The sequence below is a fragment of the Tiliqua scincoides genome, chromosome 9 (assembly GCF_035046505.1).
Source record: "Tiliqua scincoides isolate rTilSci1 chromosome 9, rTilSci1.hap2, whole genome shotgun sequence".
Classification (NCBI taxonomy): domain Eukaryota; kingdom Metazoa; phylum Chordata; class Lepidosauria; order Squamata; family Scincidae; genus Tiliqua; species Tiliqua scincoides.
Genome location: NC_089829.1, coordinates 24,154,085 through 24,181,181, shown reverse-complemented (window position 1 = coordinate 24,181,181; position 27,097 = coordinate 24,154,085). Strand labels below are relative to the sequence as shown.

At 46.4% G+C, this 27,097-nt stretch overlaps 1 protein-coding gene across 1 annotated transcript in view; it reads left to right on the top strand.

Moving 5' to 3' along the window:
* The first annotated feature begins 7,099 nt into the window (after positions 1 to 7,099).
* ZFPM1 (zinc finger protein, FOG family member 1) overlaps positions 7,100 to 27,097 on the top strand; it is a 105,192-nt gene continuing 85,194 nt past the window's right edge. Inside the window, exon 1 of the mRNA XM_066637713.1 lies at positions 7,100 to 7,428. Coding sequence (XP_066493810.1) covers positions 7,389 to 7,428 — 40 coding nt within the window. The 5' untranslated portion in view covers positions 7,100 to 7,388. The remainder of the gene's footprint in view (positions 7,429 to 27,097) is intronic.

Genomic DNA, 27,097 nt, shown 5'->3' with positions numbered 1-27,097 from the left:
CAGGCAACAGACTTGTGCCCCATCCTGAGTTTAAAACAATGCAGCCCACTGGCCCTTGCTGCTAGACAGTTCTCTTGAGACAAGGCGAGCCCTGTTGGATCAGATCAGGGTGGGTCCCCCCAATGGTGCATCTTGCTTTCCAGAGTGGCCAGTCACGACATGGAGGTGCTGGTTCTCTCCTGTTGTCCTAGGAAGGGACTTTCCAGAAGCACCTGACTAGCTACAGCTGGACAAAGGATGCTAGGCTGGGTGAATTTTCACCTTGTCCAGCAAGGCACATGCAAGTCTGTTCAAGATACCCCTGCACTCAGCTGGATCGATTCTGCCAGCCAGGGACTGAAACTGCGATCTCATGACACCGAAGCAGGTGTTCTGCCCCTGAGCTACAGCTCCTTCTGATGCCACAAGGAACCACCTGGATCCCACAACCCTGAGGTCCACCCCTGCCCTATACAACTAGGCTTGCTCATAAGTAGGATATTAAGTAGGATATCCAGGACCTTCTGAGACCCCAAAGTAACCCCTGCTAGCTCTCTTCCCTTCCAGCACTGACCAGCAACCAGGACAGCCTAGAATTTTTCCCTCTCTAATCATCCCAGCCCAGCAGGACTATGAGGTTCCTCATGAGCAAGGGGGCTAGCTTTGTTTGTCAGCATCCTCTGCTCATTTGCCCAGGAAGACTTCAGCCTTAGCAAATCTGCAAGGTGTTCACAGTAAATAAGACTCTCCTCATCCGCATTTTTTAAATGATAAAATGATGGAAATTTATATGCAAATGGGCTGCAGCCTCTGGGGTTCTGGCAGGATGCCAAGGCTTGCTGTGCTTCTCAAGCCACTGCTGCTGTTCTAGGGCCGAGAGCATTCTTTGTATGGGGAAGATTCTAACCTCTTCCTCAAAGCTAGAACAGAGTGGACAAAATATGGGGCAGTTAGTCCATTCTGGTGCAAGGGGCACTGTTTCCCAGAATGAGGTCTCTGTCTCTTCCCCCCCCCCTTCACTTCTCCTGTGAAACTTTGTCCTGATTCCTAACTTAATTTATTTCATCACTATCCTCCCTGCTTCACTTGACCTCTTTACTGGAGTCATGTGGTGCTAAAAACTCATTATTTCCCCCATTGAAACAAGAAGTTAATTAAAAACCCTTTATATTTCAGGGAAAAAAAGTTTTGATGACTTGTCAGCAGTCTTGGCTTTGCTGGACTTAAGATAGCACAGAAATGCAGAGGTTTTGCTAAGGATCCAAAGATTCTGCATTCCCCTGTTGGCTTCAGAGATGAGCAGTTTGCAAAGCCTGGGAAGCAATTGACTCGAGTAGTCCTTTGCTGGCCACACAGAGGCCGCCTGTTGCTGGTTTGCAGCAATGCAGGCATCACTATTAGGTGGAAAGATCCATTTTCCCCTCCCTCCAGCATCCAGCTAAGCTAAACCGCTATCATTTCAGTAGCAAGAAGTCACATACCAACTTCTTTGCAGATTTTGGAAAGTCAAGTAATCCTTTACACAAGCACACTGGACAGGCTAGATTTGGTCCTTCCTCCCTACACTTCCAGGGTATGTGACTCCAGTGCTTTACTCAGGCCCCTGCCAATATGTCAGCTGAATGTGAATACAGTACTGCCTTTCACCTCAGAAGGGTCTCAAGACACTACAGAAAAGAATTTGCAACAGAAAACAGTTAAAAGAAGTTCAAGGAAAGTGACAGAAGAGCAGATCAGTCAGCAAAAAAGCAGTATGGACCAACAGAACATAGACCAGGAACTGTCAGCTTTCAGTATCAGAGCAACTATGTTAATGCGTGTTTGCAGAATGTCAGAAGGAAAGCAGCTTCATTGCACGGCCCAAAGATGTGTTTGATAGCTTTGAGGAAGCTATGAGAAGGCACTGCTTCTTAGGGAGGCCAATCCGGCCTCCCAAGAATGGTGGAAGTAAGATCTCCTCAGCTGACCTTAGTCTGCAGGGAAGTTCATACTGGGTTTGGTGCTCCCCTGAGATACTTAGGCCCTACCACTCACAGGCCCTCACCCACCCCATTGCCCCTGAAAAATGACAGGCAGCTTGCCTCATGGAGTATTGGTAGCCTAGCAGATGTGAAAAGCAAACAAGTTTGCTGTGGAGGTCCGAATGATGAGATGGGATTGAGGAAAAAGACTTCTGATCAGGTGGGTTGTCTGCAAGACGAGAAAGAGCAGCTCATGGGGTCTTGTGTCTTTGAATCACCACTGCAAGCAGGGCCCATTCCAAGTTTAGCCCCAACATTTAGAAGCCCTGGACATGCAAAACATCCAGCAGGCCTTCAAGGATGGTCACTCCCAGTATTCTACAGAAGGACCAAGCAGCCAGCCCATTACTTTTGGCTCTCCGAAAAGATCCAAAGGCTGGCTGGGCTCATCTGCATGCCAGTTACCCACAATTCTCTCCAATCCGCAGCTGTGATTTCAGAGCAGCTTTGGCTGCAGAGGGCTGGAAACAAGCTGTTTCCTTGGCTTTGCCTGGAGTTCTCCTTCTGGTGTGTTATCAGTCACAGTCCCTCTGCACACATTGTGTGGCAACAGAAGGCTACAGACAAGCGGGACACAGTCTTAAAATTCCCCCCCCCCCCGCCCCAAAAGCACAGTATGAGTGTTTAGTGTGTGGACCTGGAAAGGAAGAGGGTAAGAGTGGCATGAGTTAGAAGGTTAATTTTACGTTTCACTCAAAGCAGATCATTTGTCAGAAAGGGGATTAACTGCCAAGGTTTGAAAACATGGTAATTTCAGATTCGTTGACTTTTACCACTGTGTTTTAATTGCACGGTACACATGCCAGGTGGCTTGGGGGAAGTGTGTTAAATGAAGCCACAGTTAATTACATTGAATGGATTCCATCTCGGCTTGTGATGGTGCCCAGTTCCACTTGGTTGCTAGGAGAAGGCTTTTTTTCCACAGATAGAGCATTGTGGGGATGCAGTGCCCCATGGCAACTTTTACTTTAGAAAGCCTGGGGTGCTGGTCACACATCTACCTACTGAAATGTCACTGTCTAACAGCCTCTATGGATTACAGTTCTTTGGGGCATGGAGAGAAAACAAACAAAACATCAGTCCTCCAAAGGGAGCTTACCCTGCCATATAACGTGATACTGTATGAAGCCATCAAAGATATCATAGGGCTCAATCCTAACCAACTTTCCAGCACTGACTGTGCTGCTGTGAGGTAAGGGAACAAACATTGTCTTACCTTGAGGAGGCCTCCATGACTGCTCCCCAACTGCAGGATGCAGCATACACCCCATTGGCCGAGCTACATCACAGAAAGCTGGTTAAGATTTGGGCCATAGTCAATCCAATGAGTTTTAATCAGCTGAGCAATCAGTCAGAATTTGCATACAACTAGTAGTTTCTGAGAAAATATTTATATGCATTTCTCAGATGTGTTCCATAGTCTGCTCTTTCCCCAAACACTGTCAGCACAGCTTATGTCAGTTGAAGATGCTACAATGAAGTCAAGACAAGAAGCAGAAACAAACAGCACAAAAACCAGAGTGAATCTCAAAGCCATCTCAGAAGAGGCACCCCCTCTCAGGGAAGGGGGAATGCCTCTTTTCAAGTCAGCACCTGCTGCAGCACATGTTGGCATTGCATCGCACATCACTGGGAAAAACTTGCATTATCTTAGAAGTGGCATTCCCTCCAGTATTTGAGTAAAATGCCTCTTCTAGGATGCAGCCTGCCATCTGCAGTTTTAAAAAGGACTTGCAATTTGCATTTTTATAGATATGTTGCCCCATCAGTCAGGTAGCCTTTTGTAATCAAAACGTTTTCAAACTATCAAAGGTTCTAGCCCTCACCATGAGCCAGGAAGAAGTGCAAGCTATGAATACATTCCCAGTTGCATACAGCACATGACTACTATGTGGCGTAATTATATATGTGAAGGAGGAAGAGTAAAGGCTCCTCTGCCTTGTACAGGCAAATTAAACAACACAGCATTTGAATTGAAAAGCCCTGACAGCTAATATGAGGAAGTACAAGCAAGAATTCTTTTTAAAAAACAGTGCCCTTTGCAAGGCAGGAACAGATGGAGAAACTCTTGGCAAAAGTTCTCACAGTTCTGATGCTGCCCAGGGTTGGGTTCCCCCCCCCCCTTTTTTGACAAGTCACCTGCTTCCAAAATCACATCTTTCTATCTCTCTCCTTAAAGACACAAAATAAGCATCAAACATTCTGGAGGTTTTAAGCCACACTCTGGCCATCACAAGTCACTTTTTTGTCAAAAGCACCCATCCACTCTGCAGAACCCCTATTTCCCCTTCACTAAACCTGGAGTTTTCTAATCCAAAATTCTCCCACTCAAGTCCTCTTTGTAAGGAAAGGAACTGCAAAAAATACCAGCAATGTCAGCTAAATGTTTCCCATAGTAGAAGCCATTCAGGAGATTGGCAGATGGAACAATTTATTCTGATGAGACCCAAGACATACAGGCTTAGGGAAACAGGAAACAGGTGTTGGAAACAGGAGCACAGGAGGGTACAGACCACTGAAGGCATTTGCAGAATCTTCTGATATGTTACCATTCAAACCTACTGCAAGCCCAATCAGTTGTATGGACATAGCTGAATAGAACCACAACATGACACTGAAAGTCCCTTAGTTTCTGAGGAGGAAAGAGTTGGTTTAAAGCAAGGGTGTCCTAACTTTTTGGGAGGAGGGTTGGAAAAAAAATTAATTTACATTTAAAATTTGAATAAGTTTTCATAAATGAGTATGTTAGAGATGGAAATTATATGAATAAATGAAGGTCTTGAGATGGATAAAAGACCTTGCACAAAACAAGGCTGGCCTTTTCTTTGCTGCCACCGCTGCATCTGTGAAGCAGTAAGCAATGGAGGGAGACCATAAGAGAGGTCAAACAGTTGGCTCACACACTCAGAGTAGTCATGTCAGGTCAGTGTGGGCTTCTGCAAGTCTTCAAGGGCCAGAGGCTCATTGGAGACTGGGGGTTTCCTGAGGGCTGCAAATGACCCCCAGGTCAGGGTTTGGGCACCCCTGGCTTAAAAGGAGAGTCCACTGCTTGGCCTGACCTCCTCTAACTCATTCCCTTCCCTTTCAGCACCTGCTACCCTGTCTGAACCTGACTTTTCCCATTCCTAAAACTAATTTGGAGAAAGCTCACCATACTCACTGAACTTGAAGCATGTCATTTAGAATTGGTTGCCCAAGAACTGCCCAACCAAGTCCTTTGGAGTGGCTAGCTGGGTTGCTCATACAAGTGTACCTAAGCAAGGCATGATGGGATTGTCTGCATATTTACTGATCCCCAGCAACTGGTAGCAAGAGGGCAGGAAGCCTCTAAAAGGAAAAGCACTCACCAGCCATGGACATAGAGGCATTCTTCTTCAGAGAGAAGAATGCTGGGGGGAGGGCTGTCATCTTTTAGGGAGCAAGAGGGAGCACACAATTAGGCCGTTCTCCAAGTCACGCATTTGTGTGTGTATTCAAGTTGTGACAACCCAGGAGCAAAGGAACACATGCACTCTTAACATGCTCAGATGCTCTCCCTTCAACTGTGCCAGGGAAAACCACAGCATTTGAAAACAAAACCACAATGCATAATTGGTTAGATGAATTGATTAAAAGCACAATTAAATCAACTAAAAAGCAGATGTAGACAGATGTCTACAGTTCAACAGACAGATGTAAAAAAAATTTAAATGAAAATTTTAAAAGCTGGGAGCTCCATCTTTAAGAGAGAGCATTCCCCCCTCCCTAGTACAGGAGGGACTGTCTCTTCTAAGCTGCATTGCCTAGAAGCAAGGAAAATTCCCTCTGCTGCTTTTATTCATTGGCAAATTATTTTTTTTAAGCCGTATCCTGTTTTGCCTATCAGAGCTAACTCAAAATGATTAACAAGCAAAAAATATATCTAAACAATGCCAAACCTAATCCCTGTCACTTAATATGCTCAACCTCATCCAACTAATCAGACAAACAGCCCTAACAAACAGGTTCAGGACTGTGGTTCCATTTGTTGGCCTGCATAACTTAAAAAAACATTTGTTTGTTTAAGAAAAAAACTTACACTGCTTTTCCTGGAGGCTTAAGGTTGCTTACAACAATAAAAAACATAAAATGCCCAGTGGGCTTTTAAAACATTGTCATGCTTTTATGATGTTGAGCAACACTTTATTTTGTATAATGAATTCAGGGTGGACCCAGCCTGGCCCCACCTGCCTGGTTATCATAAAGGATGGCTCTACTGTATATAGTAATTGCTTTCTCACTGTTGCACCTCTTAACAGAAGGATATTTAGAAAATTAAATGTTAGGATGTGTTGATTTTAACTAGAATATTTCTGTATTTTACACACACATGCTCTTCAATAGACCACCAAGGCACTGCATTTTTTTTATCCTGTGTTAGTTTTCTTTGGATACAGGTGCCCAAGTTAGGGCACAATGCTGTTCACATCTGCTCAGGTTCTACTGTTTAGTGGGGCTTACTCCCAGGAAAGTGTGGATAGGGCACAATCCTTTGTACACTTACTCAAAAGTAAGTTCTATTGTGTTCAATGGGGCTTTCTCCCAGGAAAGTGTGGATCGGGCACAATCCTGTGCACACTTACTCAGAAGTAAGTTGTATTGTGTTCAATGAGGCTTACTCCCAGGAAAGTGTGGACAGGACTGCAGCCCTGTGCTGCAAATCTCCCCACACTTACCTGGGAGTAAGCCACATTGACTATAACGGGACTAACTTCTGAGTAGACAGGCCTAGGATTGGGCTTTCAGACCCTCCACCGGCAAGACGGACCCTGGGCCTTTAGATCCCCACATCCAGGTGTCACCCTCTGCACTGAGCTAGCGGCGGAGGGCGCCCCAACACCCTCCGCGCAGCGGCCACCCAGGCTCGCTTTTCACCTACTTTCCCCAACTCCGCCCCGCGCGCCTGGAAAGCCGCCCCGCCTCGCTTAGCTGCTATTGTATCCACCTTATCCGGTGGGCATGGCCAGGGGCCGAACGGCCGGCCTATGAGCGGCGGCGGCTGGGCAGAAGCCACGCCCCTTTGGAACGTTCAGCGGTTTTGATACATTTCAGGTTCCATTGAGAAAAAAACAAGAAAGGAGGAAAAAAGAGACATTGACTCCAACAACAGAAGCGGGGAAGGGGGGAGGAAAGGGAGAGAGAAAAGCCCCGTCCAGGGGAGGAAGAGGAGGAGAAGCAGCAGGAGGCGGCGGCGACCGCTGACTGGATCCCGAGGCGGGGAGGAAGGCGCCGGGCGAGGAGCCCCCCTGGGCAGCCTTGGGAGCGCCGGGTGGGCATGAGAGCCTCGTGCCAGCCGCCCCCCGCCGCCGACCTGCCTCTGCAGCCGCAGCAGGGAGACGAAGCAGCACCAGCAGCAGCCGCCGCCTCGCGATGTCCAGGAGGAAGCAGAGCAACCCCCGGCAGATCAAACGTGAGCGCCGGCCCCAAACTTTGCTGCGCGGACCCTCTCCCCACCCATCTCCTTCCCCCGGGGTTCTCCCTGCACGAGGCTCCCCCCTCACCCCGTCCCCGCACCGGTGCCCTCTCCCAGCTCCATCCCGAGTTAGTTGTTCTCTGGGCTTCCCCCTCCCGCGCAGAATGAGCGGCCCCCCATCTCTCCCCCAAGAGTGAGCGCCCCCCAAATAGATCCCAAGCTCGTGACTCTTGCCCACCCGCCCCCGCGCTCTTCCCTGCTCTTCCCCGTCGTGCCGCCCCCTTGAAGCGGGTGCCAAGAGCCCGGCACCTTGTCCGTGTCTCCCTCCCTTTCCCGGCGGCTCCCGGCGGGTTCCTTGCCTCTCTTCCTGCTGCTCCCTCCCCGCTCCAACCGCACTGCTGGGCTTGGTTTCCCGTGCCTCCCTCGGACTCTTCCTTTGGCTTTCCATTCGTCCCTCTTTCCTCCCCCCCCCCTTCTTGTGAGCTGCTCCAACCGAATCTGGGCTGCCACCCTGGCCACACTTACCTGGGAGTAAGCCCCACTGACTATATCAGGACTTACTTCTGAGCAGACCTGCTTAGGATTGGGCTCCTGATCCCCGTGGGAGGTGTGGGGTGGGGGATCGGCTGTGCCTGGATCTAATGCGCTCTGACAGCTGGGGGTGGACGACTGGGGGCTGCGGCTGACCCTCCCCTGCACCAGATCCTCCTTTGCAATAGCCCCCCCCCATAGGCGACCTGCCTATGGGGCAAAAGTGGCAAAAGTTTTGGTGGTGTTCATGTTATTTTTGATGGGGGGGAGGGACGACCCTCTTTGTCCCCCCGGGCTTTCTCTTGCCCCCGCCCCCCGCGTCCAGCCTCCCCTGCTCGCCTCCTCCTTCTCCGGTGAGATCGCCAGGCCGATAGAGCCGCCCCTTGATGAGAGCCCCGATAAGCGGCTCTAAAATATTCCTTTCTGCAAGTCCCGCCCTGATAAGATCGCCCTGTCGGGACGAGCTGAAATTGCGATCTTATCTGGGGCTTGACTCACTCCCATCTATTGCGTTCATCTGGAGGGACTTTTGCAAATGTTGGTGATGTACAAAGGGGGGGGGGGGAAGAGGCGAGCTGGTTTTGGTGTGGAGTTCTTTAACTGATGGAGGGAGGGAGCACCTGCACCGGCTTTGCACTACTCAGCCCTGAGGACATCTGACACTGTGCCTCTGAGCGTCTGCAGAGAGTCCCCCTGGCCCTTCTAGCCATCTGGTGCCAATTAGGGGGTTAATTCCCAGAGGAGAATGAATAGAAGTCAGAGGAAAATCATTTTTCTTCGTTGGACTGTCTAAGGGAGGTAGGCTGCCATCCTATCCGCCCTTACCTGGGAGTAAGCCTTATTGGCTGTCAAGGGACTTACTTCTGGGTAGACATGCCTAGGATTGGGTTCTACCTCTGCTGGCCTTCAGTACAGAACTCAGGAGGGGGGCATATATTAAGGGCACAATCCTATCCATGTCTACTCAAAGTTAAGTCCTATTGTGTTCTGGGCTTGCTCCCAGGAAAGTGTTGATAGGATTGCAGCCTAAAGCAGTCAAAACGTGTTTTGTTAGAGGAAAAATAAATGTAAATGTATCTTTCCCTGGGCAAAGGCAGACTTGGGAGTTTCTTGGCATTCTTCAGTAGGCAGAGTGAAAGGGGGGGCTTTTCAGATAGGGTGAGTGCACCTACACACAGGACAGACTTGTGATGTGTTGAAATCTGTGGCTCTCCACATGGGCATCCTTTGCAGAGGTATGCTGTAGAAGTCCACTCTTTGGTGGTCTCCAGCAGTGCATTTATTCAAAACCAGCCACTGAAGGAGGAGCCTTCTCATCAGTGGCCTGTCACCCAAGAATTGTGTTGCAAGAAATCATTGGACCTGTACACGTGGGAGCAATGGGTAGGCCCTCCGAGGGACAGAAATCTATACTGACTCTGGTGGGCCAAATGCACTTGCAGAGCCGCCCTGTTGGTCATGGGTTGTACTGGGTACATGGGTTGGTCAGTGCCTGTTGGCACTGTTGGTCATGGGTTGTACTTTGACTCCCTTTCCATCCCATTTGAGGAAGAGTCCTGTGCGGCTCTGAAGCTGTCTTGCTCCTCAGTTGGACCACTTGGGGATTTTTTCACCAACCTTGTGTCTCCCACTGGGCAGACTCTCAGTAACTCTCCCTGTGACTAAGGTATTAGTGACTTGGGTTTCCTGCTTGCTTGCTCTTGTTTTGAAAACTGAGCCACTGGAACAGCTTGGTGGGGGCATCACAATCCTCGAAAAGACTGTGGTTTGCTTTTAGGTTGTGGAGGGTCTCTTTTTTCCTCTGCCTGCAAACATTGTGCCGCCCCCCCCCCCCAGTTTCTATGGCAGGATTCCTTCCTCCTCCTCCTTGTCTGTGCTTCAGCCGGTCATCTCGCCCTCCTTGACTCTTCTGCCCCATGCCTTTATAACCCAAACAAGAGTTGGGAAGCCTTGATAAAAATCTCCCAATACAGCAAGATTAAGCTTTGCCCCTGGATTCTCTGGCTCCCCCCCCCTGCACTTTGGCTGATAATGACATCTCTGCAGCAAATTGTTCGCATGATGATGCAAATAGGGTCCGAATGGGCAAATATGGAAACAAATGATAGATGGTTGCATATTTGTGTATGGTGGGGTGGGGAGAGGGAGCCATGGGGGAGTTTTATGTCAAAGCTGGAACTTTTCCACTGGCAGGTTGGGCTGCTTTTCGTCTTGCTTCCCTTCCTTCCTGAACAGATCTCTGTAACTGATAAGGCAGAGAGAGAGAGAGAGAGAGAGAGAGAGAGAGAGATGTATGGATAGCAAGGCCTGCCCCATGTGATAATATTGCTTTATCTTTCCTTGGAAATAATTGCTATACAAAGCTGCATCTACCTGTTTGCCTGCCTGAGGTGATTTATTCTGCTGATAAAGGCAAGGCAAACTTTGGGGTGTTTTTTTTTTTTGTTGTTGTTGAAAAATTGGATGAAAGTTTTTTCTTCCTTTGTCCAAAGAGCCACCTGTATTTCCATTAACTTTTCTCAACATTCAACTCCCCCCCCCCCAAACTCCTTTTTGTTTTTGGAATTGACCACTGACCTCACAGGGTGAACTTTCGGGCCACCTGATAAGTTTTCATAGTAATAATGAACTCCCTGCTACTAGAGGGTCATATTCCTTGATGATGGTTTCCCGCTGCCCTTTAAAGACATTTCTGTTCAGGCACACAGTGGGCCTGCCTGCAGCCTGATCATTTTGTGCCTTCTCAGTATTTGCTCCTGTTTGTAATGATTTTAGATGGCTAATAGTTATGTTTATCTAATTTTTAAGTGTTGTAAGCTCCCTTGAGTAATCTTGTGATGAAAAGGCAAAGCATAAATGCCAAGATTAATTAATGAAGAGACCTGCCCACTGTTCTAGGTGTATCCAATTAACCCCCCTCCCCCCAAAATCCAAAACCTAACAGCAGGAAATAGAACCAAGTAAGTAGAAGTGTGCAGTAAAAAGCACCCCCTGCCCCATTATTATGGGGAAACTTGGATCCAGTTGACAATCTTCCAGCTGGAGAAGAAAAAACCCACAGAAGTTTTATTTTGAGCCAGTTTGCCTGAGCTTAGTACCAGGTGTTCTTTCCATGCCAAAGTTCTACCTGGTATAGGTGAAATATGTAGTAATGATGAGTGCCTTTAAGCATGTGCAGATCATTTTCTGGAGTTAGGAGCAAGAACTTCCAGGTGTCATAGAGGGCTGAATGAAGGAAGCCAAGAGCTCTTGGATAGTGCTTTTCATTCAGCATTACATTCCTTAATGCCCTCAGTCGAACCTATGACTTGTGTGATGTATGCAAGAAGACCAATGCATACGAGATTGCCAAGGATAACACGGGCTCGTCTGTGCTGTAACTGTTGCTTGCACTAAGCAGGTGGTTGGACTAGATGACCTTGAAGACCCCTTCCAGTATCCTGTGCTTCTGTGCTGTGATTTTTCTGCAGGAGCCTAAGTCCTATGGTTGGAGATCTTTTGGTGTGATTTAGCCAGAGTAGAATCTAATATATATATTTTTAAAGGAATGTCACTTTAATATGTGAGGCAAAATATGGAGGGGAGGCGCTGCTCAGCCTTTGGCTTGGCAGAAGTGGAAGGGGTATTCGTCGTCAGTGGCATCAGAAACTGGCACCTTTCAGGGCAGCGAGGGTGGCCCGTGCGTGGCAAGACTCCTGCAGCCTCCATCTTTCATGAGATGCTGTTTGTTTGGGTGGTGCTCTGCTTTTTCTACTGCTCCCCCCCCCACTTCCCTCCTTTCAACTTTCCACCCTGTTTTGTCTTGCAGGAGTTGTTAGGTCTCTGTGGGCTGCTGCTGTGCATTTATTTCCAGCTCCCTCCTTGTCACCCCATGCGGCAGCCTCCGCTTAATAAGGAGCCAAAGGTGATTTGAAGATGGATTGGGATGTTTGCAGGGATGGGCAGCTCTGTGAATGCATTAGTTGGCGCTCACTTGAAAGCCTCTGCTGGCTGCCCGGCTCCTTCCTCTTCTGCTTTCTGCAGAGATGTGAAGAGATGTGATATAGTAAGGGGGAAGTTGATCTGGGGCCAGATAGAGGTGGCCAAAACTGGTGAAGGATTTAAGATGGAAGATCTGGAGCCGTTCCCTCTGGGTGTGTGTCAGCGGGGAAGCGGCAGGCAGAAGAAAGAGCACAGAGGGCAGTGACATATGTGGGTGTTGTGAAGGAAAAAAAAAGTCTATTTTCTTTCTCTGGAGGGGGACAAAATATGCAAGGGTCGGAATGCTTGTGGCCAAGTGCCAGGCCTGTTTCTAACCAAGCAGATGTCAGATCATCTTTTTCTGTCCCATTCCCCCCCCCCCCCCCGTTTACATCTGCTTATTTTAGTGTGCTTCGTTGCTTCTTGGCTACATTCCTTCAAAACCCCCCCCCCCTATGATGTGAAATGCAGATAAGCTGCAAGAAGGAGAGATCTCCGAAGGGGGAGGAAGCTTGTGATAGCTAGAAATCGATAAGATAAACATCAGGCACTAGACTGTATTTAACCATCTCATTGGTGTAATGTTTTTAACATACAGTGAATGCTGCTTAGACTTTGCCATGTATATTTTAAGGAGCAAAACCATCTGTCCTGTTAACTTGGCCAAGCCCAGTGCCTGCACTGCATGATGTTAGGGATCTGAGCTTTTTTACCAGCCCTGCTAAGTGAGACCCTTTCCCTGGAGTCTGCAGCTTTGGACATTCGAAGGATGAGATCCACACCTGACCCTTCCCTTTGGCGGGAGGCCAGACGTGCACATGTCTTCCCCAGGCCTCTCAGCCCTTATGAACCATATCCTTAATTAGCAAGGTGAATAAGAAAGTGTTTCCAAAATCAGGAGTAGCCAGGGATGACTACCAACCATCAAGAGTAGCCCTGATTACCATTGTTGTTAATCTGGCCTAACAAGGAAGCTAACAATTAGTGCCAGAATAATAGTATTGCCAGAGGTGTAATACAGTGGACAGGTCTTCCTTGAGTGTCAGGTGATTACAGTTACAGTCATCACTCTCCACTCTGTATGACAGAGAGTAACCAATAAGGGAGTTAGTGCCACAAGATCTTGCCCTGCCTTGTCCTAATCCTGGGTGGATTCCTTTTAGAGAGATTTTCTAATTAGATGGTATTTGTCTATGTCTAAGTGGTTCCCAACATTTACGAGCTCACAGACCACTGGTGCAAAAATTGGAGTCATCGTGGACCACATGCAATGCCCTCTATGGTGGTCCGTTCTCTGCCCTCTATGGTGGTCCATGAGGGAGTGCTTGCTCAGCAAGATGCTGGAAGTGATCAAAGGTGTGTTTTTTTTTATCCTGAGACTTTGCAGACCACCTGTGGTCCACTGACCACACGCTGGGAACCAGTGATCTATAGAGAAAAGAGTTTATCCTCCTGTGTGCATGTTGTCTTTTAGAAAACAGGGGCCTCTTGTGTATGTTTCGAATAAGGGACTGTGGTTTTTGAATCATTGGCTGTAATGTAGTGAGCTTAATTTGCAATATTAAAAGCAACTCCGTTTCTTATCCCAAGATAGTTTGGGGCATGATGAATGTATTTACATTTTGGAAGGGGCAGATGTAGCAAGACAAAAGTCCCCACTCTGGAGAACACACTGTAGAAAGCCAAGAGGCTTGGCTACCGACACATTTCACTCTTGATAGATCCCCTGGCCCTGAATAGATATTTTTTTTAAATTTAAGTTTATATTGCTGCATTTCTTGCCCCAGAATAGCTTACTGTAAATAGTTAATATGTGTATGCAGACAGGATGTTGGGTGATAGAAAACCTTCTTTGCTTGCAGAGAATTTGGGGTCCAATCTCAATTCCAGGTAGAGGATCCCTGAAATTATCAACCATTTTCTTTAATTAATGTGATGGGGAAGACTCCCCCCCCCCCCCAGATCCTGTAGAGTCGCTATCATGCAGTATTTGCTGAATGGACCAAAAATTGGTTTTTCCCTGCTGCCTGAAAAGCTCGCTAGAATAGAGCTGGCAGTTTCCCTTAGAAGAAAGTACAACTGTAGTGCCACATTACAGCATGTTGCAGGAGATAAGTTGAGAAGCAACCAGAGCGTACAAGACTAAGGCCAGCAGGAGCTCAGTCTCCAGTATAGGGTGCAGCTAACTCTCCAGCTGAAAATGGAAGTTTGACTCCCAAGCCACCACTGACAGCTGAACATCTAAAGCAGTGGTGCTCAAACTTTTTAACAGCGAGACCCACTTTTTAGAATGACAGTCTGTTGGGATCCAGTGGAAGTGATGTCATTAACCTGGAAGTGATGTCATAACCCCCAAGCCTACACCAGTGTGTCTCCCTCCCCCCAGCATTTCAGAATTGTCTGGATCTTACTTTGTTCATTTGCTCTTAGTCCGCCGTCATTCACCGGGGTCTGGTGCTGAGGGGAAGGAGAACTAGAATTGGGTCCTTCACGCAGCCTCACCCAGCAGCTTCATGTAGATGTTGAAGAGCATGGGAAACAGGATGGAACTCTGGGAAACTCTGCTGGACAGTAGCCACAGAGAACAGCTGCCTTCAGCAGCTCTGCTGCCAACCTGGGCAGAAGGATGCTGCTGCTGGCAGTACTTTGGGACCCAGGAGAATCAACAGGATCACACTCCCTTGGTCTCTCTCCTGGTACGGGTCATCTACCAAGGCAACCTGGTTTGAAGCCAGGTTGTAATGAATCCAGATAATTCATTTCCTGCCAGCAAGCTTGAGGCAGATGCACCACTGCCTGTTCAGCCACTTTGGCCACGACTGACTTGGACCTTAATTCCCAGTGGTCTTGCAGTTGTTTACTTGGGGAAGGTGCTGTCTAGGGCCTCTCATGTGATAGCATTCTAAGCAATGACCAGAAGGGACTCCAGTAAGCTCTCTTAAGAGAACAGCATCAGCCAAGGTGGGCATGTAGGAAGGTCACCATCCTTGAATGTGAATACTTAGAATTCATCCACTGCAATCAGACACAACAAGGCTTTTGATACCTCTGTGACAGACTCTATCATAAGGCAGAGTTCAAGACATTATTAGGGTTGGACATTGGATTGGTTAAAAAAAAAAAAAAGCTTTGATCTGTTCTTCCTGGTCCAAAATAGTCAAATAACAGTTCAAAATTTCTAAAGCACAGACTTTGTTAGAATAACAATTAAAAGATGTGTTAATCATCAGCAGTTTTGATACCTGTGATAATTATAGAAACAAAATCGTCAAACGAAATGAGCTTTCAAAACTTGCAGTGGTTTTTATTGCAGTGTTTAACCATGCTGGACAAAGTTGCTGGTAAATGTGAGTGAGTCCTGGAGAGGTTCTTGTTGGCTTTTAAAATGTAAATCAGACCAGAGTGACACACACACACACCATTTTTTAAAAACAGTTGTGCTTAGGGAGGCAGCTGCTTCAGGCGTTACTGTTTTGTGCAGTATTTGACAATATTGGACTGTGGTCAAATGACAGGCCAGGCAGTTGCCTGGTCAGTTGGCAATATTTGATTGATCAGCTGAGCTGTTTGCCCACCGTGGTCGAAATGGGTCTGAGCGATTTTTTTTTTCTGATAATGTTGGCCGCATTTAGACTGGGGATGGATGCAAGGCGGAATCCATTTTCCCTGATGCCTTCGGTTCCATGATGCTGCATTCGGACTGAGTCATAGAGATGTCTGCAGGGTCCCTGATCGAGTGTGGCCCTAGAAGACTTCAGCTGTGGAAACTGAACAAGAGCTTCCACACTTGGAAATATAGAGGAGGTGGAGATGGCATCTGTCCTCCTTGTCGCCTCTTGCAGCTTCATGGTCAAACAATGAGCGCACATGGCAGAAGAAGCACCAGGCAGTGTTTGCTGGCCGCTTGCGGAGCTTGTGCATCCTGCAGCCCCTTCTTCCATGCACGGCTAGGAGTAGTGGGCACCCCGTGGAGGCCTGCCTGGTAATTGCTCGCTCTATTAGGAGCTTTCAAAGGCCCATCCTCTGCGCTGCTTTCATTCCTCTTCCTTTCTGGCTGAAACTTAGATGCTATGTTGAGTTAAGGGCATTAAAAGCTTGATTGTAACTGGGAGCTGATGGTGACTCCGATAAGGGGATCAGAACAGCCAGCGCTGTACCCTTTCTGTGGCTTTAATTTTTAAAACCTTCTGTAGGTTCTCCTGGGCTTTTGCCTTGGCAATTTGCTAGTGTGATCTCCAGGTGGTTTTTTTTAAGGGTTGCTGGAAGTCAGTCAAATGCCTGCAACCTTAAATATTAAGGTCATTTTAATGCCCTCCCATTTATATATTTTTTCTCTCTCTCCATCATATTTTTCTTTTTTGAATGACAACCCTGCACAGCCACATCAGGATGCATTTGGCAGCTTTCGCGTGTGTGTGTTTTGCGCTCTCTCTCTCTCTCTCTCTCTCTCTCTCTCTCTCTGTCTGTCTCCTCCTCCTCCTCCTGTGTCTCTTTTTTGTTCTGCTGTTTGATAGATGTGGACAGCTGATAAAAAAAAAAAAGGCAGAGAGCTGATCCCTAGCCAAGATAGTTGGTTACATTTATTAACTTCAAACACAGGAGTGTGGGCACACAGAGAAAATGATCAAACCTTTTGGCAGCTGTCTGTGTGTGTTTCTGCATGCAGCTACAGTCCTGGCTCTTTAGATGGGGGAGAGCTGATAAAAAGCAGGCAGATTGATCGGGCAGTGATTGTGTGGTTGCGTGCCCATGCAGGGACGCGTGTGCGCGTTTCATGTTTTTCTACATATGAATATGGAGCAAAATTTTTTACTGAAGTTAGTGGGAGCCTTCTCCTTCCCCTCTACCCCCCCCTTTCCGTTTTGCTTTCTGCTGAAGCCTGATCTGAGCTGCTGATAAGCAGAGGACTCGATCTCTCCTCTGATAAAGATTGCCAAGTAAGATAAAGAGCTTCTTATCTCTACCAAACAGACTGCAGCAGGAATAGCCTACTACAATAACAGACCCTGGAAAGGGGAGGCAAGAGGGCTCCAACGATTTGTTCCATGGCAAACGTGATTAATGCAGGCATTTTAATTATCTGATGGAGGTGGGAGGTGAGGTTGGGCTCTTCCCCACACTCCTCCTGTAATATATAAACTTTTATAAACTTGACTTCTTTTCTGGGTCTGTTTATCAGCCCCAGATGTTGCTTCATTGGGAGTAAGCTTTTAGATCGCTATCTGCTGTTGTGCTAAGTGTAGCAAATATGTCTTTTAATAAACTCAAAAGTCAAGTCTTCAACGTGGTGTGGATATTCCCTGAACTGCACTGTGGTGGGGGTCAGCTGGCTGGCGATTGGTTGTATGGGTCACTCGGGCTACTGCTACAGGTTGCATTTGCTCTCCTGACTTGGGTGAGTAGCCACCTTTCTGACGTGTGAGAACAATTGGGCAAGTGAACCTCCAGGAAGCGTGCTCTGCTCAGGGGAAGGAAAGGGTTTTCTAGAACCCAATGGTTTCCTACACGTGGCATGAGGTGCCAGCTGAGGAAGCCTGCAGCATGAAACATCTGGGCCATCCATCCATGGTCACTCAGTTATTCTGAGTTGAGAAGCCTTTCCAAGTGCAGGAACTTTTCTACTGCTCTCGCTGAATGAGAGTAAATACGAGCCCAGGCCAAGGAAGAGCTGTCAGTTAGTGACCCAAAAGCATCTCCTGTGCACACGTAGAAGTCTCAGATGCAATCATCAGCATCTCACCTTTGAAGGATTTCAGGTAGTAGGTGCTCCAAAAAGCCTCTCTGAGTCTGAGCACCTGAAGAGCAGCTGCCTGTCACAGTAGACAGCATTGCTCTAGAGATAAACAAGAGGTCACTATAAAGTTGGTTCATCATGAACACCCATAGCTCAGGGATGGAGCACCTGCTTTGCCTGCAGACAATCCAGGTTTAGTCTCCAGGTAGGCCTGTTGGATGCTGCTGCTGACAGTTGGGGAACCAGACAGAGCTCAAGGGGGTCTGCCCAGGTGCCAGGCAGCGGAAACCTTGTATGGACTTTATCACTGCAGGATCTGTTGGGTGTGTGGTTGGTCTGTGGAACTCCTTGTCACAGGATGTGGTGTTGGCATCTGGCCTGGACACCTTTAAAAGGGGATTGGATAAGTTTCTGGAGGAAAAATTCATGATGCATATGTGCAACCTGCTGATTTTAGAAATGGGCTATGTATCCGAATGCCAGATGCAAGGGAGGGCATGGGGATGTAGGTCTCTTGTTATCTGGTGTGCTCCCCGGGGCATTTGGTGGGCCACTGTGAGATCCAGGAAGCTGGACTAGATGGGCCTATGGCCTGATCCAGTAGGGCTGTTCTTATGTTCTGATTAAAGAAAGCTGATGAATTGGAGGAGCTTTATTCAATTAATTGAATTGGTGGCATTTGTATACAACCAAAAGCGATGTCTCTGAAGCAAAATAGATGCTGTGTTTCTTGATGGTGAATTTGTGGCAATTAATTGGGGCACCTTTTTGTCAATCAACACTTTTAATCTAATCAATTAATTGACCAAATGTTCAGCCTTACTTCAGTGTTGCAAAAAATGGTTTGTTTTCAAGGATGTCCTTTAGCAAGGAAAATGGAATGGTTACCTCTCCATCCCACCCCTGTAGTTCAGACCATGTATAACTTATTCATTGGAAGCATCTAGATGTTTTATTTATTTATTTATTTATTCATTCATTCATTCATTCATTCATTCACACTTTCATGTCACCCTTCCTCCAAGGAGCTTAGGGTAGTGTACGTGGTCCCTTCCCTCCTTTTGTTCTTACAACAACCCTGTGAGGTAGGTGGGGTTGAGAAATAGTGCCTGGCCCAAGGCCACCCAGGAAGCTTCATGGCTGATCAGGAATTTGAACCTGGATCTTTCAGATTGAAGCCCAGCACCTAAATCACTACACCATCCTGGCTCTCTACACCATGTTAACAAATGAAATTCAAGAAAGGTTTTTAAAATACAATTTTTTCCAGTGCCTTGCCCTTCTATTTATTATTGAATCTATATGAAAGCAGGCATTTGTACTTTGCTGTGAATCTGGTCACCGCCACCCTGGAAATTATGCTCCTGTTCTATTGTTTTCATAGAATGAAAGTTTGTTGTTTGGAATATGAATTCAAAGCCAATGAGATGCAAAAAAAAAAAAAACAACAACACCAAAAAAACAATTACTTTGGAATTCTTTCCCTTAGCAGTACCAAAAGTAACAAAATCACACACATAAAAAAGCATCTTTAGAATGCCCCTTCCTGGTTGGTTTTAACACATGTTTATTGCCTCACAGGCTAGTAGGCTCTTTGTACATCAGGGTTGTGGCCATAGTGCTGTACTTGCAGTCAGGCTGAAAAAGAGGTAATGCATAACTGTGCCCCTGTCTCATCTGCACCCCCCACCCCCCGATCTATGGATTTAATCCACGTTACTGACAGCTTTTAGATAACTATTTTATAAATAGCTGTCTTAAAATCTGCCAATCCAGTACCCTTCCAAGTTCCACTGCTTGGCATGATCAGCAATGTGGTTGCCACTTTCTGCCCCCTTGTTCCTTTTTTTGCTGAAAAAGCTGTGTTTTTGGCCTGGTCTTTTGGGAGAATCTCCAGTCTGGAACAGAGTGGGACTGCGGGCACCGTCTGTTTCTGCCCAAAACACTTTGGTCATGCCCAGCTCGTAGCAGAACCCGTTCTGCAGAATGCCAAACACATGCCTGCTGGCAACGTCCTGGCACACAAGTGCACTACAGAGTTGACTTCTGAGTTACCTGCTGAGTCCCTTGTTTGACTAAGCAGTGCTGATATGCAGACACTTGCAGGACTGCTGGATTGGGGGAGAAAGATTATGGCGAGAGCCTTCATTTTCACGCATGCCAGAGGGCTGCTTTCTTTCTTTATTAATACAGCGCACGCTTATGCTTGTCTACTCAGAAGAAAGCCCAATGGGTTTAATGGGACTTGCACTCAGGTTGGCATGTGTAGGATTGCTGCTAATTTCCTTTTTTTACTTATGAAAAAGAGGTTTTTTTCAGGGTGGATGATATCCTGGCTGCATTCTGAACTGATTCATGTTCCTAACAGAAGGCAGCTCTTTACATACCATTCCTTCTGCTTGGTTACTTCTTTCTTGTCTTCTGTTAGCACAAATTGGAGGTGCTCAGAGCAGTGTGATAGGAGAGCAGCTTGCCAGAAGCCAGAGTGCAGGGGTAGCTTGATGCATGTGCTCCGTGTCTCTGTTTCTCTTCCCTAAACTCAGTTTCCTGCAAGCCACCTCAGTCTCTTTGGCAACTTCAACATGAGCAGAATAAATCTGTCCAAATTACGCAGGTCGTGGAACTGATCTTTCATTGATTTGCTCCTAATAAATCACCCATGCTTGATTTATTAGGTAAGTCGTTTCAGCATCTGCCATGGGACCTGGTTTCAATGCAATGAAAGCACCAACGCCTTGCCCACTGGGAAACCTCACCGTCCTCTCCCGCCTTCTCCTCTGCCTTCTGCAATTTCACTAGATATTGCCAACACACTTTCACATGCCCGCCTGCCAACCGGTAAGGGCAAGAAACTTGCTTTGAGTACAAAAGCGGGGATGGCTTAGGGTGGATTTGTTCTGCACCCGGTGCTAATGTTGGCATTTGCTATGTACAAAATCTGGTTGCCCCAGATATCCAAAGTGCTTGCTTGCTTGCCTCGTTTTGGTGAGAAAGCGCCCCTCCCCCACCTCCTCTGAGTCACTGGCCACCTAGTGAGCCAAAGAAACCTCCAAGCCAAATTTCAAGCTATCCAGGCAAGATGGGAGGACCTGGGAAGTTCTGATTGTACAGCGATAGCAACTTGATGATTATTGGGATTTTTTTTTCTGGAGGGGAATGTTAGGGTGTTTGATAACTTGATCCTTCCAGTAATGTCGTGATAAACAGAGCAGCTCTCGGTACACTCTCGGTACAGCTCTTGGTGGGTCTCTTGGGGGCCTGGGGAAAGCCAACTAGGTTATCTGGAAACACTTGAAGTTGAGCTGTTGCACTGCATTTGTGAAATATTCTGACAAGTTTCCAAGAATTGCACTGATGAGATCCCAGAGGCAACTTTTTCAGGGAACAACAGTAAATGTCAGCCCCTTACATTTTCCATCCCCAAACTGACTCTCAGTCCTCATCATTGGTTTGGGGTTGCTATTTAGGAGTGGTCTTTTCTTTTTTAAAGAATAAGTTTCATTTTTCAAATCATCAGCAAAACACAGGCAACACCAGAAGTTTTAGGAATTTAATCTCCAGAATAAACTGGGAGTTTAATCTCCAGAATGTTCTAGTGAATCATGCTCAGAAACCGCTTGGAACATGCTTGGAATCCAGATGTTGTGCTTGTGACCTGTCCTTTGAGACCCAGTGCCAGCAGGCTGTGAAAGGCAACATGGGGACTGCAGCACTTGAACCTCAAGCTTCCTGTCCCAGTCTCCTCTGTATGTGTGTTGTTTCTTTTTTTTTTTGGGGGGGGGGGTGTCTCTCAAGTAGACTGGCCTGCATTTCCAGCATTAAGAAACAATATTCATGGACGTCAAAGCAGATTCCTCTGCACTGGACTTCAGATTCCTGAGAGATTGCTGGCAGAGAAATTTGCATTGCAAATTATCCTGCAGATTTTGTAATGGGAATTGATCCAGCTCTAATCCGTGGGAGTTAATTTTAGGATTACCAGCACTTGCAAGCACATTGTTCCAGAAAGTTCACACAGCACATTGCAAAGTTCAGGTCAGAAATATTTTTCTCTGAATCCCAGACGGCCACCATACAGTATCTTGCAGTAGTTTCTCAAAACTCCACTGTGCTCACTCAGGCCTGAAACTATATATTCAAGTAACATTATCAGTGCAGGTGTTAAGCAGCATCTTAGCGGCATCCGATCATCCTACCTATATAAGTGTGTGATTTCTGACATTAATTCCTTATAATCTAAAGTCCTGCCTTTAAGTCTAACGTTAACTTCTTCCTTCCTGGGAGGTCCTTGAAGGATAAAAGAAGGGACAGATTTAAAAGTGTAGGGCAGTGTTTTTCAAACTGTGGGTCAGGACTCACTAGGTGGGTGGCGAGCCAATTTCTAGGGGGTCCCCATTCATTTCAATATTTTATTTTTAATATATTAGACTTGATGCTAGCATGGTATGTAACTGCATTTGGGGAAATGTTACAGACCTGTACTTTTAACAGGCTACTATATATAATCTTTTAATAATGATAGTAAATGAGACTTACTCCTTGGTAAGTGTGGGTAGGATTGCAGCCTAGATTGCAGCCTAGATTGCAGGAAAAATTTTCCTGCTTGATGACGTCACTTCCAGTCACGACATCAATTCCAGTGGGTCCTGACAGATTCTCATTCTGAAAAGTGGGTCCCCGTGTTATATGTGTGAGAACCACTGGTGTAGGGAAAATAAATTCCAATAGTGGAATTGGGGGGAAGGGTGGAACCCCAGATTTTGATTGAAATGAAGCTTGTTGGGCAGGGTTTGATCTAAAATATTTTGAGGAAAGAAAAAAGAGGAGCAGGAACTTGAATTCTTGCTTTCAAAGCAGACAAGCAACAAAACTGTTTCACAAGGAGTATGTGTGTGAAGACTGTTTTGGATAGGAAAGGAGCATATAAGGCTGCACAGACCACTTGGAGCAAAATGTATAGGATGGAAATAAGTTCATTTTTAATTGTATGGACATCTTGTATAATTGGAATGTACCTAGTGGTCTTGTTAAAAAATTGCCCTGGGTTTTATTGAATTTTTGTTTGTATGTTTGATAGGGAGCTGATTCCTTCAGAGCTATGTTTGTCTTAAAATCCTGCCCTCTAAAACTAAAATGCAAATGAAGCTACATGGGTTTACTCAGTGTGAAAAGCCCTCTGCACATGTCCAGAGGCATTCTTGTGGCTTCAGGTCTTCCCTGGCTAAACTTGGGCATTGAAAATGAGTTTTCTACCTTGGCCCCAGTGAGTGCTGACTTGCTCCAATCCCTTCTTTCTCTCTCCCACCCCCAGAAAGTGGACCTCCCTGGGGTGTGACTGCGAGGAACAACCAGTGAAGGTGGCGAGGTCTCTCCATGAGGGTGTGCCCTCTCCATGAGTGTGAGCCTTGGAAAATCGTTCCAGTGTATGATGATTTCCATTCATCCAATGAAAATGTAGGTTCAAAATTGTGCGGTGATTGTCAACCACTGCTGGTTGACAGTACAACCAGTCAACCAGTACAGACTCTCTTACCTTCTGATTGGTTTGTCTTGGGATGTCCCTTCTTCCTTGTCTTTTGGGTGCCTCTTACAGACACTTTAAACATGGCTCTGTGTCTCTGTGTGGCCCTGATCTCTTATCTTTGGTTACCTTGGAGAGCGGTAAGGCTTGATAAGGTAAACAGTGCCCTGCTGCTTTAGTGTACTTCAGTGGTTCTCAAATGTTTTAGCACTGGGACCCACTTTTAAAAATGACACTACTGGGACCCACCTAGCTTTACAAGACTTTTTTTTTTTAAATAAAGGTGATTTGGAAAGAAATAACATTTTTATTTATTTGCAAATAATATTTTATTTATTTATTTTTGCAAAAAAATCGATCCTTTTCTCATAATGAGCCAGCCCTAATGAACAGCCTAGAGGCTTGAGGGGCTTATGTGACCCAGCCTTCACCTGCCCCCACTATCCGCCATTGACAGACCTGGAAAAAAAAACACACCAGAAAAGAGACGCTCAAATACTTGTCTCCCTGTGTTGACATCAGCTTGCAAACTGCAGGAGCTCAGTTGTTTGCACGGCAGTGAGCTGCTTTCTGATTTTCTGAAAGCCTCAGGGTTTGAGGCAATGGGTTATCTGGTTTTTTAATCACCCATGTTTTCATTGGAGGTTTTGTGAGACCCACCAGAAATCGAGTCACAATCTACCAAGTGGGTCCCAACTGCAGTTTGAGAAACGCTGCCATACATTTGCACCCCCCTTTTCTGTAGTAAACTCGTGCAAAGTCGCTAACAAAGCATCTAATGTAAATCATGAAAGCATCAGAGCAGTTAAACCAGACTCGTGAACTGAGGAGCAAATGATAACAATAAGCTTAATAACAACCGCTGTCGTTTTATTTATTAAATAAATTATATTTATTTATGTAATTTTATTTTGACAGTTAAAACCCAGCTGGAACAAACATGCTTCTGACATCCTGCCTAAATGCAGGGGGCCTGGCAGGTCTCCCCAGGGAAGGAATTCCAGAGCTTTTGGTGCCACCACAGAAAAGGCCCTGTCTGTCATGCCCACCTGCCATATCTCTTCTGTTGATGGGACACTGTGCAAAACTTCAGGTGCTGAAATTAGCACGTAGCCCTTTCGTTCACTTTGGGAAGCTTCCTTTAATCCAAGACCCCCTGTTTCTCCTTTGGTCCATATGGGGCCGCCTATATATTCTGGCTGTTGGGCCCACTTTCACCTTTTCCGTGGACATGTTCCCCAGATAGTCCTGTTGCATAGCAAATGTTTCTCTGTTCTGGCTCTTCCATCTTGCAAGTCATTTTGGCAGAGCAGGCTCTGTGTTCGGATTATTTTGGTTGAAGAAGACCCTGTATTGTTCTGTGGCAATGGCAATGAGTGTGTGCGTTTGCTTTGGGTTTTTTTTTTTGTTGTTTTTTTTTAAGGAAGGATGAAACACTGACAGGAATGTAACAGTTGACCTTGATCTGGAATAGGGTTAAGGAATGAGTGCCTCTGAGTCATTTAAGATAAGGGCCTTTTTTTTTTTACCCTCCAAAATATCTGATCTCTCTGCTTCTCACATCAACATGCTCTGGTGACATCTCTCATTTGCCAGCAGAGAAGGAAATGCCTTTTCTCTAATTTGTTAATCTCCTATTTTTACAGTCTCTCCATATGCCCAGCCCATCTTTGTTGCAAATGGTAACATATTCCCCCCCCACCCTGCACCTGAAAATTGGACCTAACTGACACCTACATATATATCCATGATACAAACCTATATCCAGATTTGTTGGATCATTGGCTTTTCTGCTACAATTTCCAGGCCTTCTAACCAGAATCATGTGCAGAACAGTGGCTGGTGGGGCAGAGTCCGGTACAAAATAGTGACTCTTGGAACGGAGCCAATTATCTGCTCATTCCATGAGCCATACACTGGGGTAACAAATCTGTACTTGAGTTTCTATGGATTGGGGACACTAGCACATACAAAGACCTGGCCCAAAGGCAGTCAACAAATGCTCCCGTTTAACAGTTGAGGAGCACTGCAGCTGAGAGCTAAGGGACTAGCGCAAGGCCAGCCATGGTAGGTATGTATTTGCTGCTATTAAGCCATCAGGAGTTCGGTGCTCTTGGTGACCTGCTACAGTTCATCTAGAGATCAAGCAGCAGTTCCCAGTCTAGGTTTTTCCACCCCAATGCATGTTCTGGCAATGGAACATAAGAGTAAGCGCCACTGCAAAAGCATTGTGCTGGTGATGCTGTGAAAGCTCCATCTGCCTGGGAGGCACCTATCTGCTTGTCTACACCAACTGGTGGCAGCTCTCCAGGGTTCGTCCCAGGGTCTTTTCCACTCTACCAAGGATGTTTCTAGGGAGTTCCTGTATCTTACAGTGGCCCACCAAATGCTTCAGGGAGCACACAACAACAGACACAACCCATGTCCTGGTGCCCTCCCCTGCATCTGGCAAACAGAGGTAGCCTGCCTCTAAAATCAGGAGCTTGCACATCCCTACCATGACTTGTAACCTGTGATGAACTTTTCCTCCAGAAATTTGTCCAATCCACTCTTAAAGGCAAGATGCCATCACTACTTCCTGTGGCAAGGAGTTCCACAGACCAACATAATTCACCGTATATACTCGCATATAGGTCAAAAAATTTATGCCTATAAAAAAATTAGCGAGAGCCTGATATCCTGGGTCGACTTATACCCGGGTCAATGCAGCGGGTGAGGCGGGGTCCTCTGGGAGCTTCTGGGAAGCTTATGGAAGCTCAGCAGCTGTCTGGTGAAGTGGGGGGGGGGGCGTGGAAATGGACTGAGAAGCAGGAAGCAGGTGGAGAAAAAGGAGAATTTTTACCAGTAATTACAGTATTTTAGCCTCTTCTCCAGACAGGAGGAGAAGTGAAGGCGCTTCTGGGAATTATCATCTGTATGGGGCTTCTGCTATGGAATGCAACACACACTCCCACAAAGCCTCCCCACAATTCCCAGAAGCCCTTTGTCTCCCTTCCAGTTTGGAGAAGGGAAATGCCTCCTTTTCTTTTGCTGCTGCCTCTGAACATTCCTGGCAGGTCATTTGCAAAGAATTTCACACACACACACATACACCCCCCCCCCAAGTTTAGGGGTCTGGTTTTTAAGACCCCAGGATATGATCCTCATTTCCATCTGAAGCGAAGTCCCAGGCTACAATGCACCGTTACTTTAGAATAACACGCATGGAAAGCAGTGGGTCTGCTTCTGAGTGAATAGGGTTGCAACTGTGCGCAGCTCAGTCCTTGTTGCTTGTCTCCCTGCTGTGAACTGAACTGCACACTCCCAATTACATGTTTTATGTTGCATGTTCTATGTGGAGCCTCTGGCTTCACACACCAGGCACCTTAAAGAAGGGATTAATGGTTCTACTGGTATGTTGTTTACAGGCACTTACTCTGAAACTGTTTACACAAATGTTGTGAAGACCAGAATTTTAAAAGTTAATGAACAAAAATGCATCTTATGATCTTTTATTGTATTTTTAATTAATTAGAAACTGTACAGTTTTTAGGTAACAATTATTGGAAGGTTATTTTTCAGGATCTGGCCTTGGGTAAAATCAGACAAAACTATAGTCAGACCCCCCTAAGTTCAACCCCCGACTTATCTGAGGGTCATAGAAAATTCCATGGTTTGGGGCTCAAAACCTGCCCTTGACTTCTCTGTGAGATCGACTTATAGGTGAGTATCTACGGTGCTGTGTTTGCGTGAGCTTGCAAACTGCAGGAGCTGAGCTCTTTGGAGGGTAATTAGTGACTACAGTATCCGATTTTTGAATAGCCTCAGAGCTTGAGGCTTAATTACTGTTATTTGATTTTTCAGTCAACCTATAGTGGCCCACCAGCAATCAGTTCACGACCCACCGGGGGTCCTGACCCATAGTTTGGGAACTAGTGCCC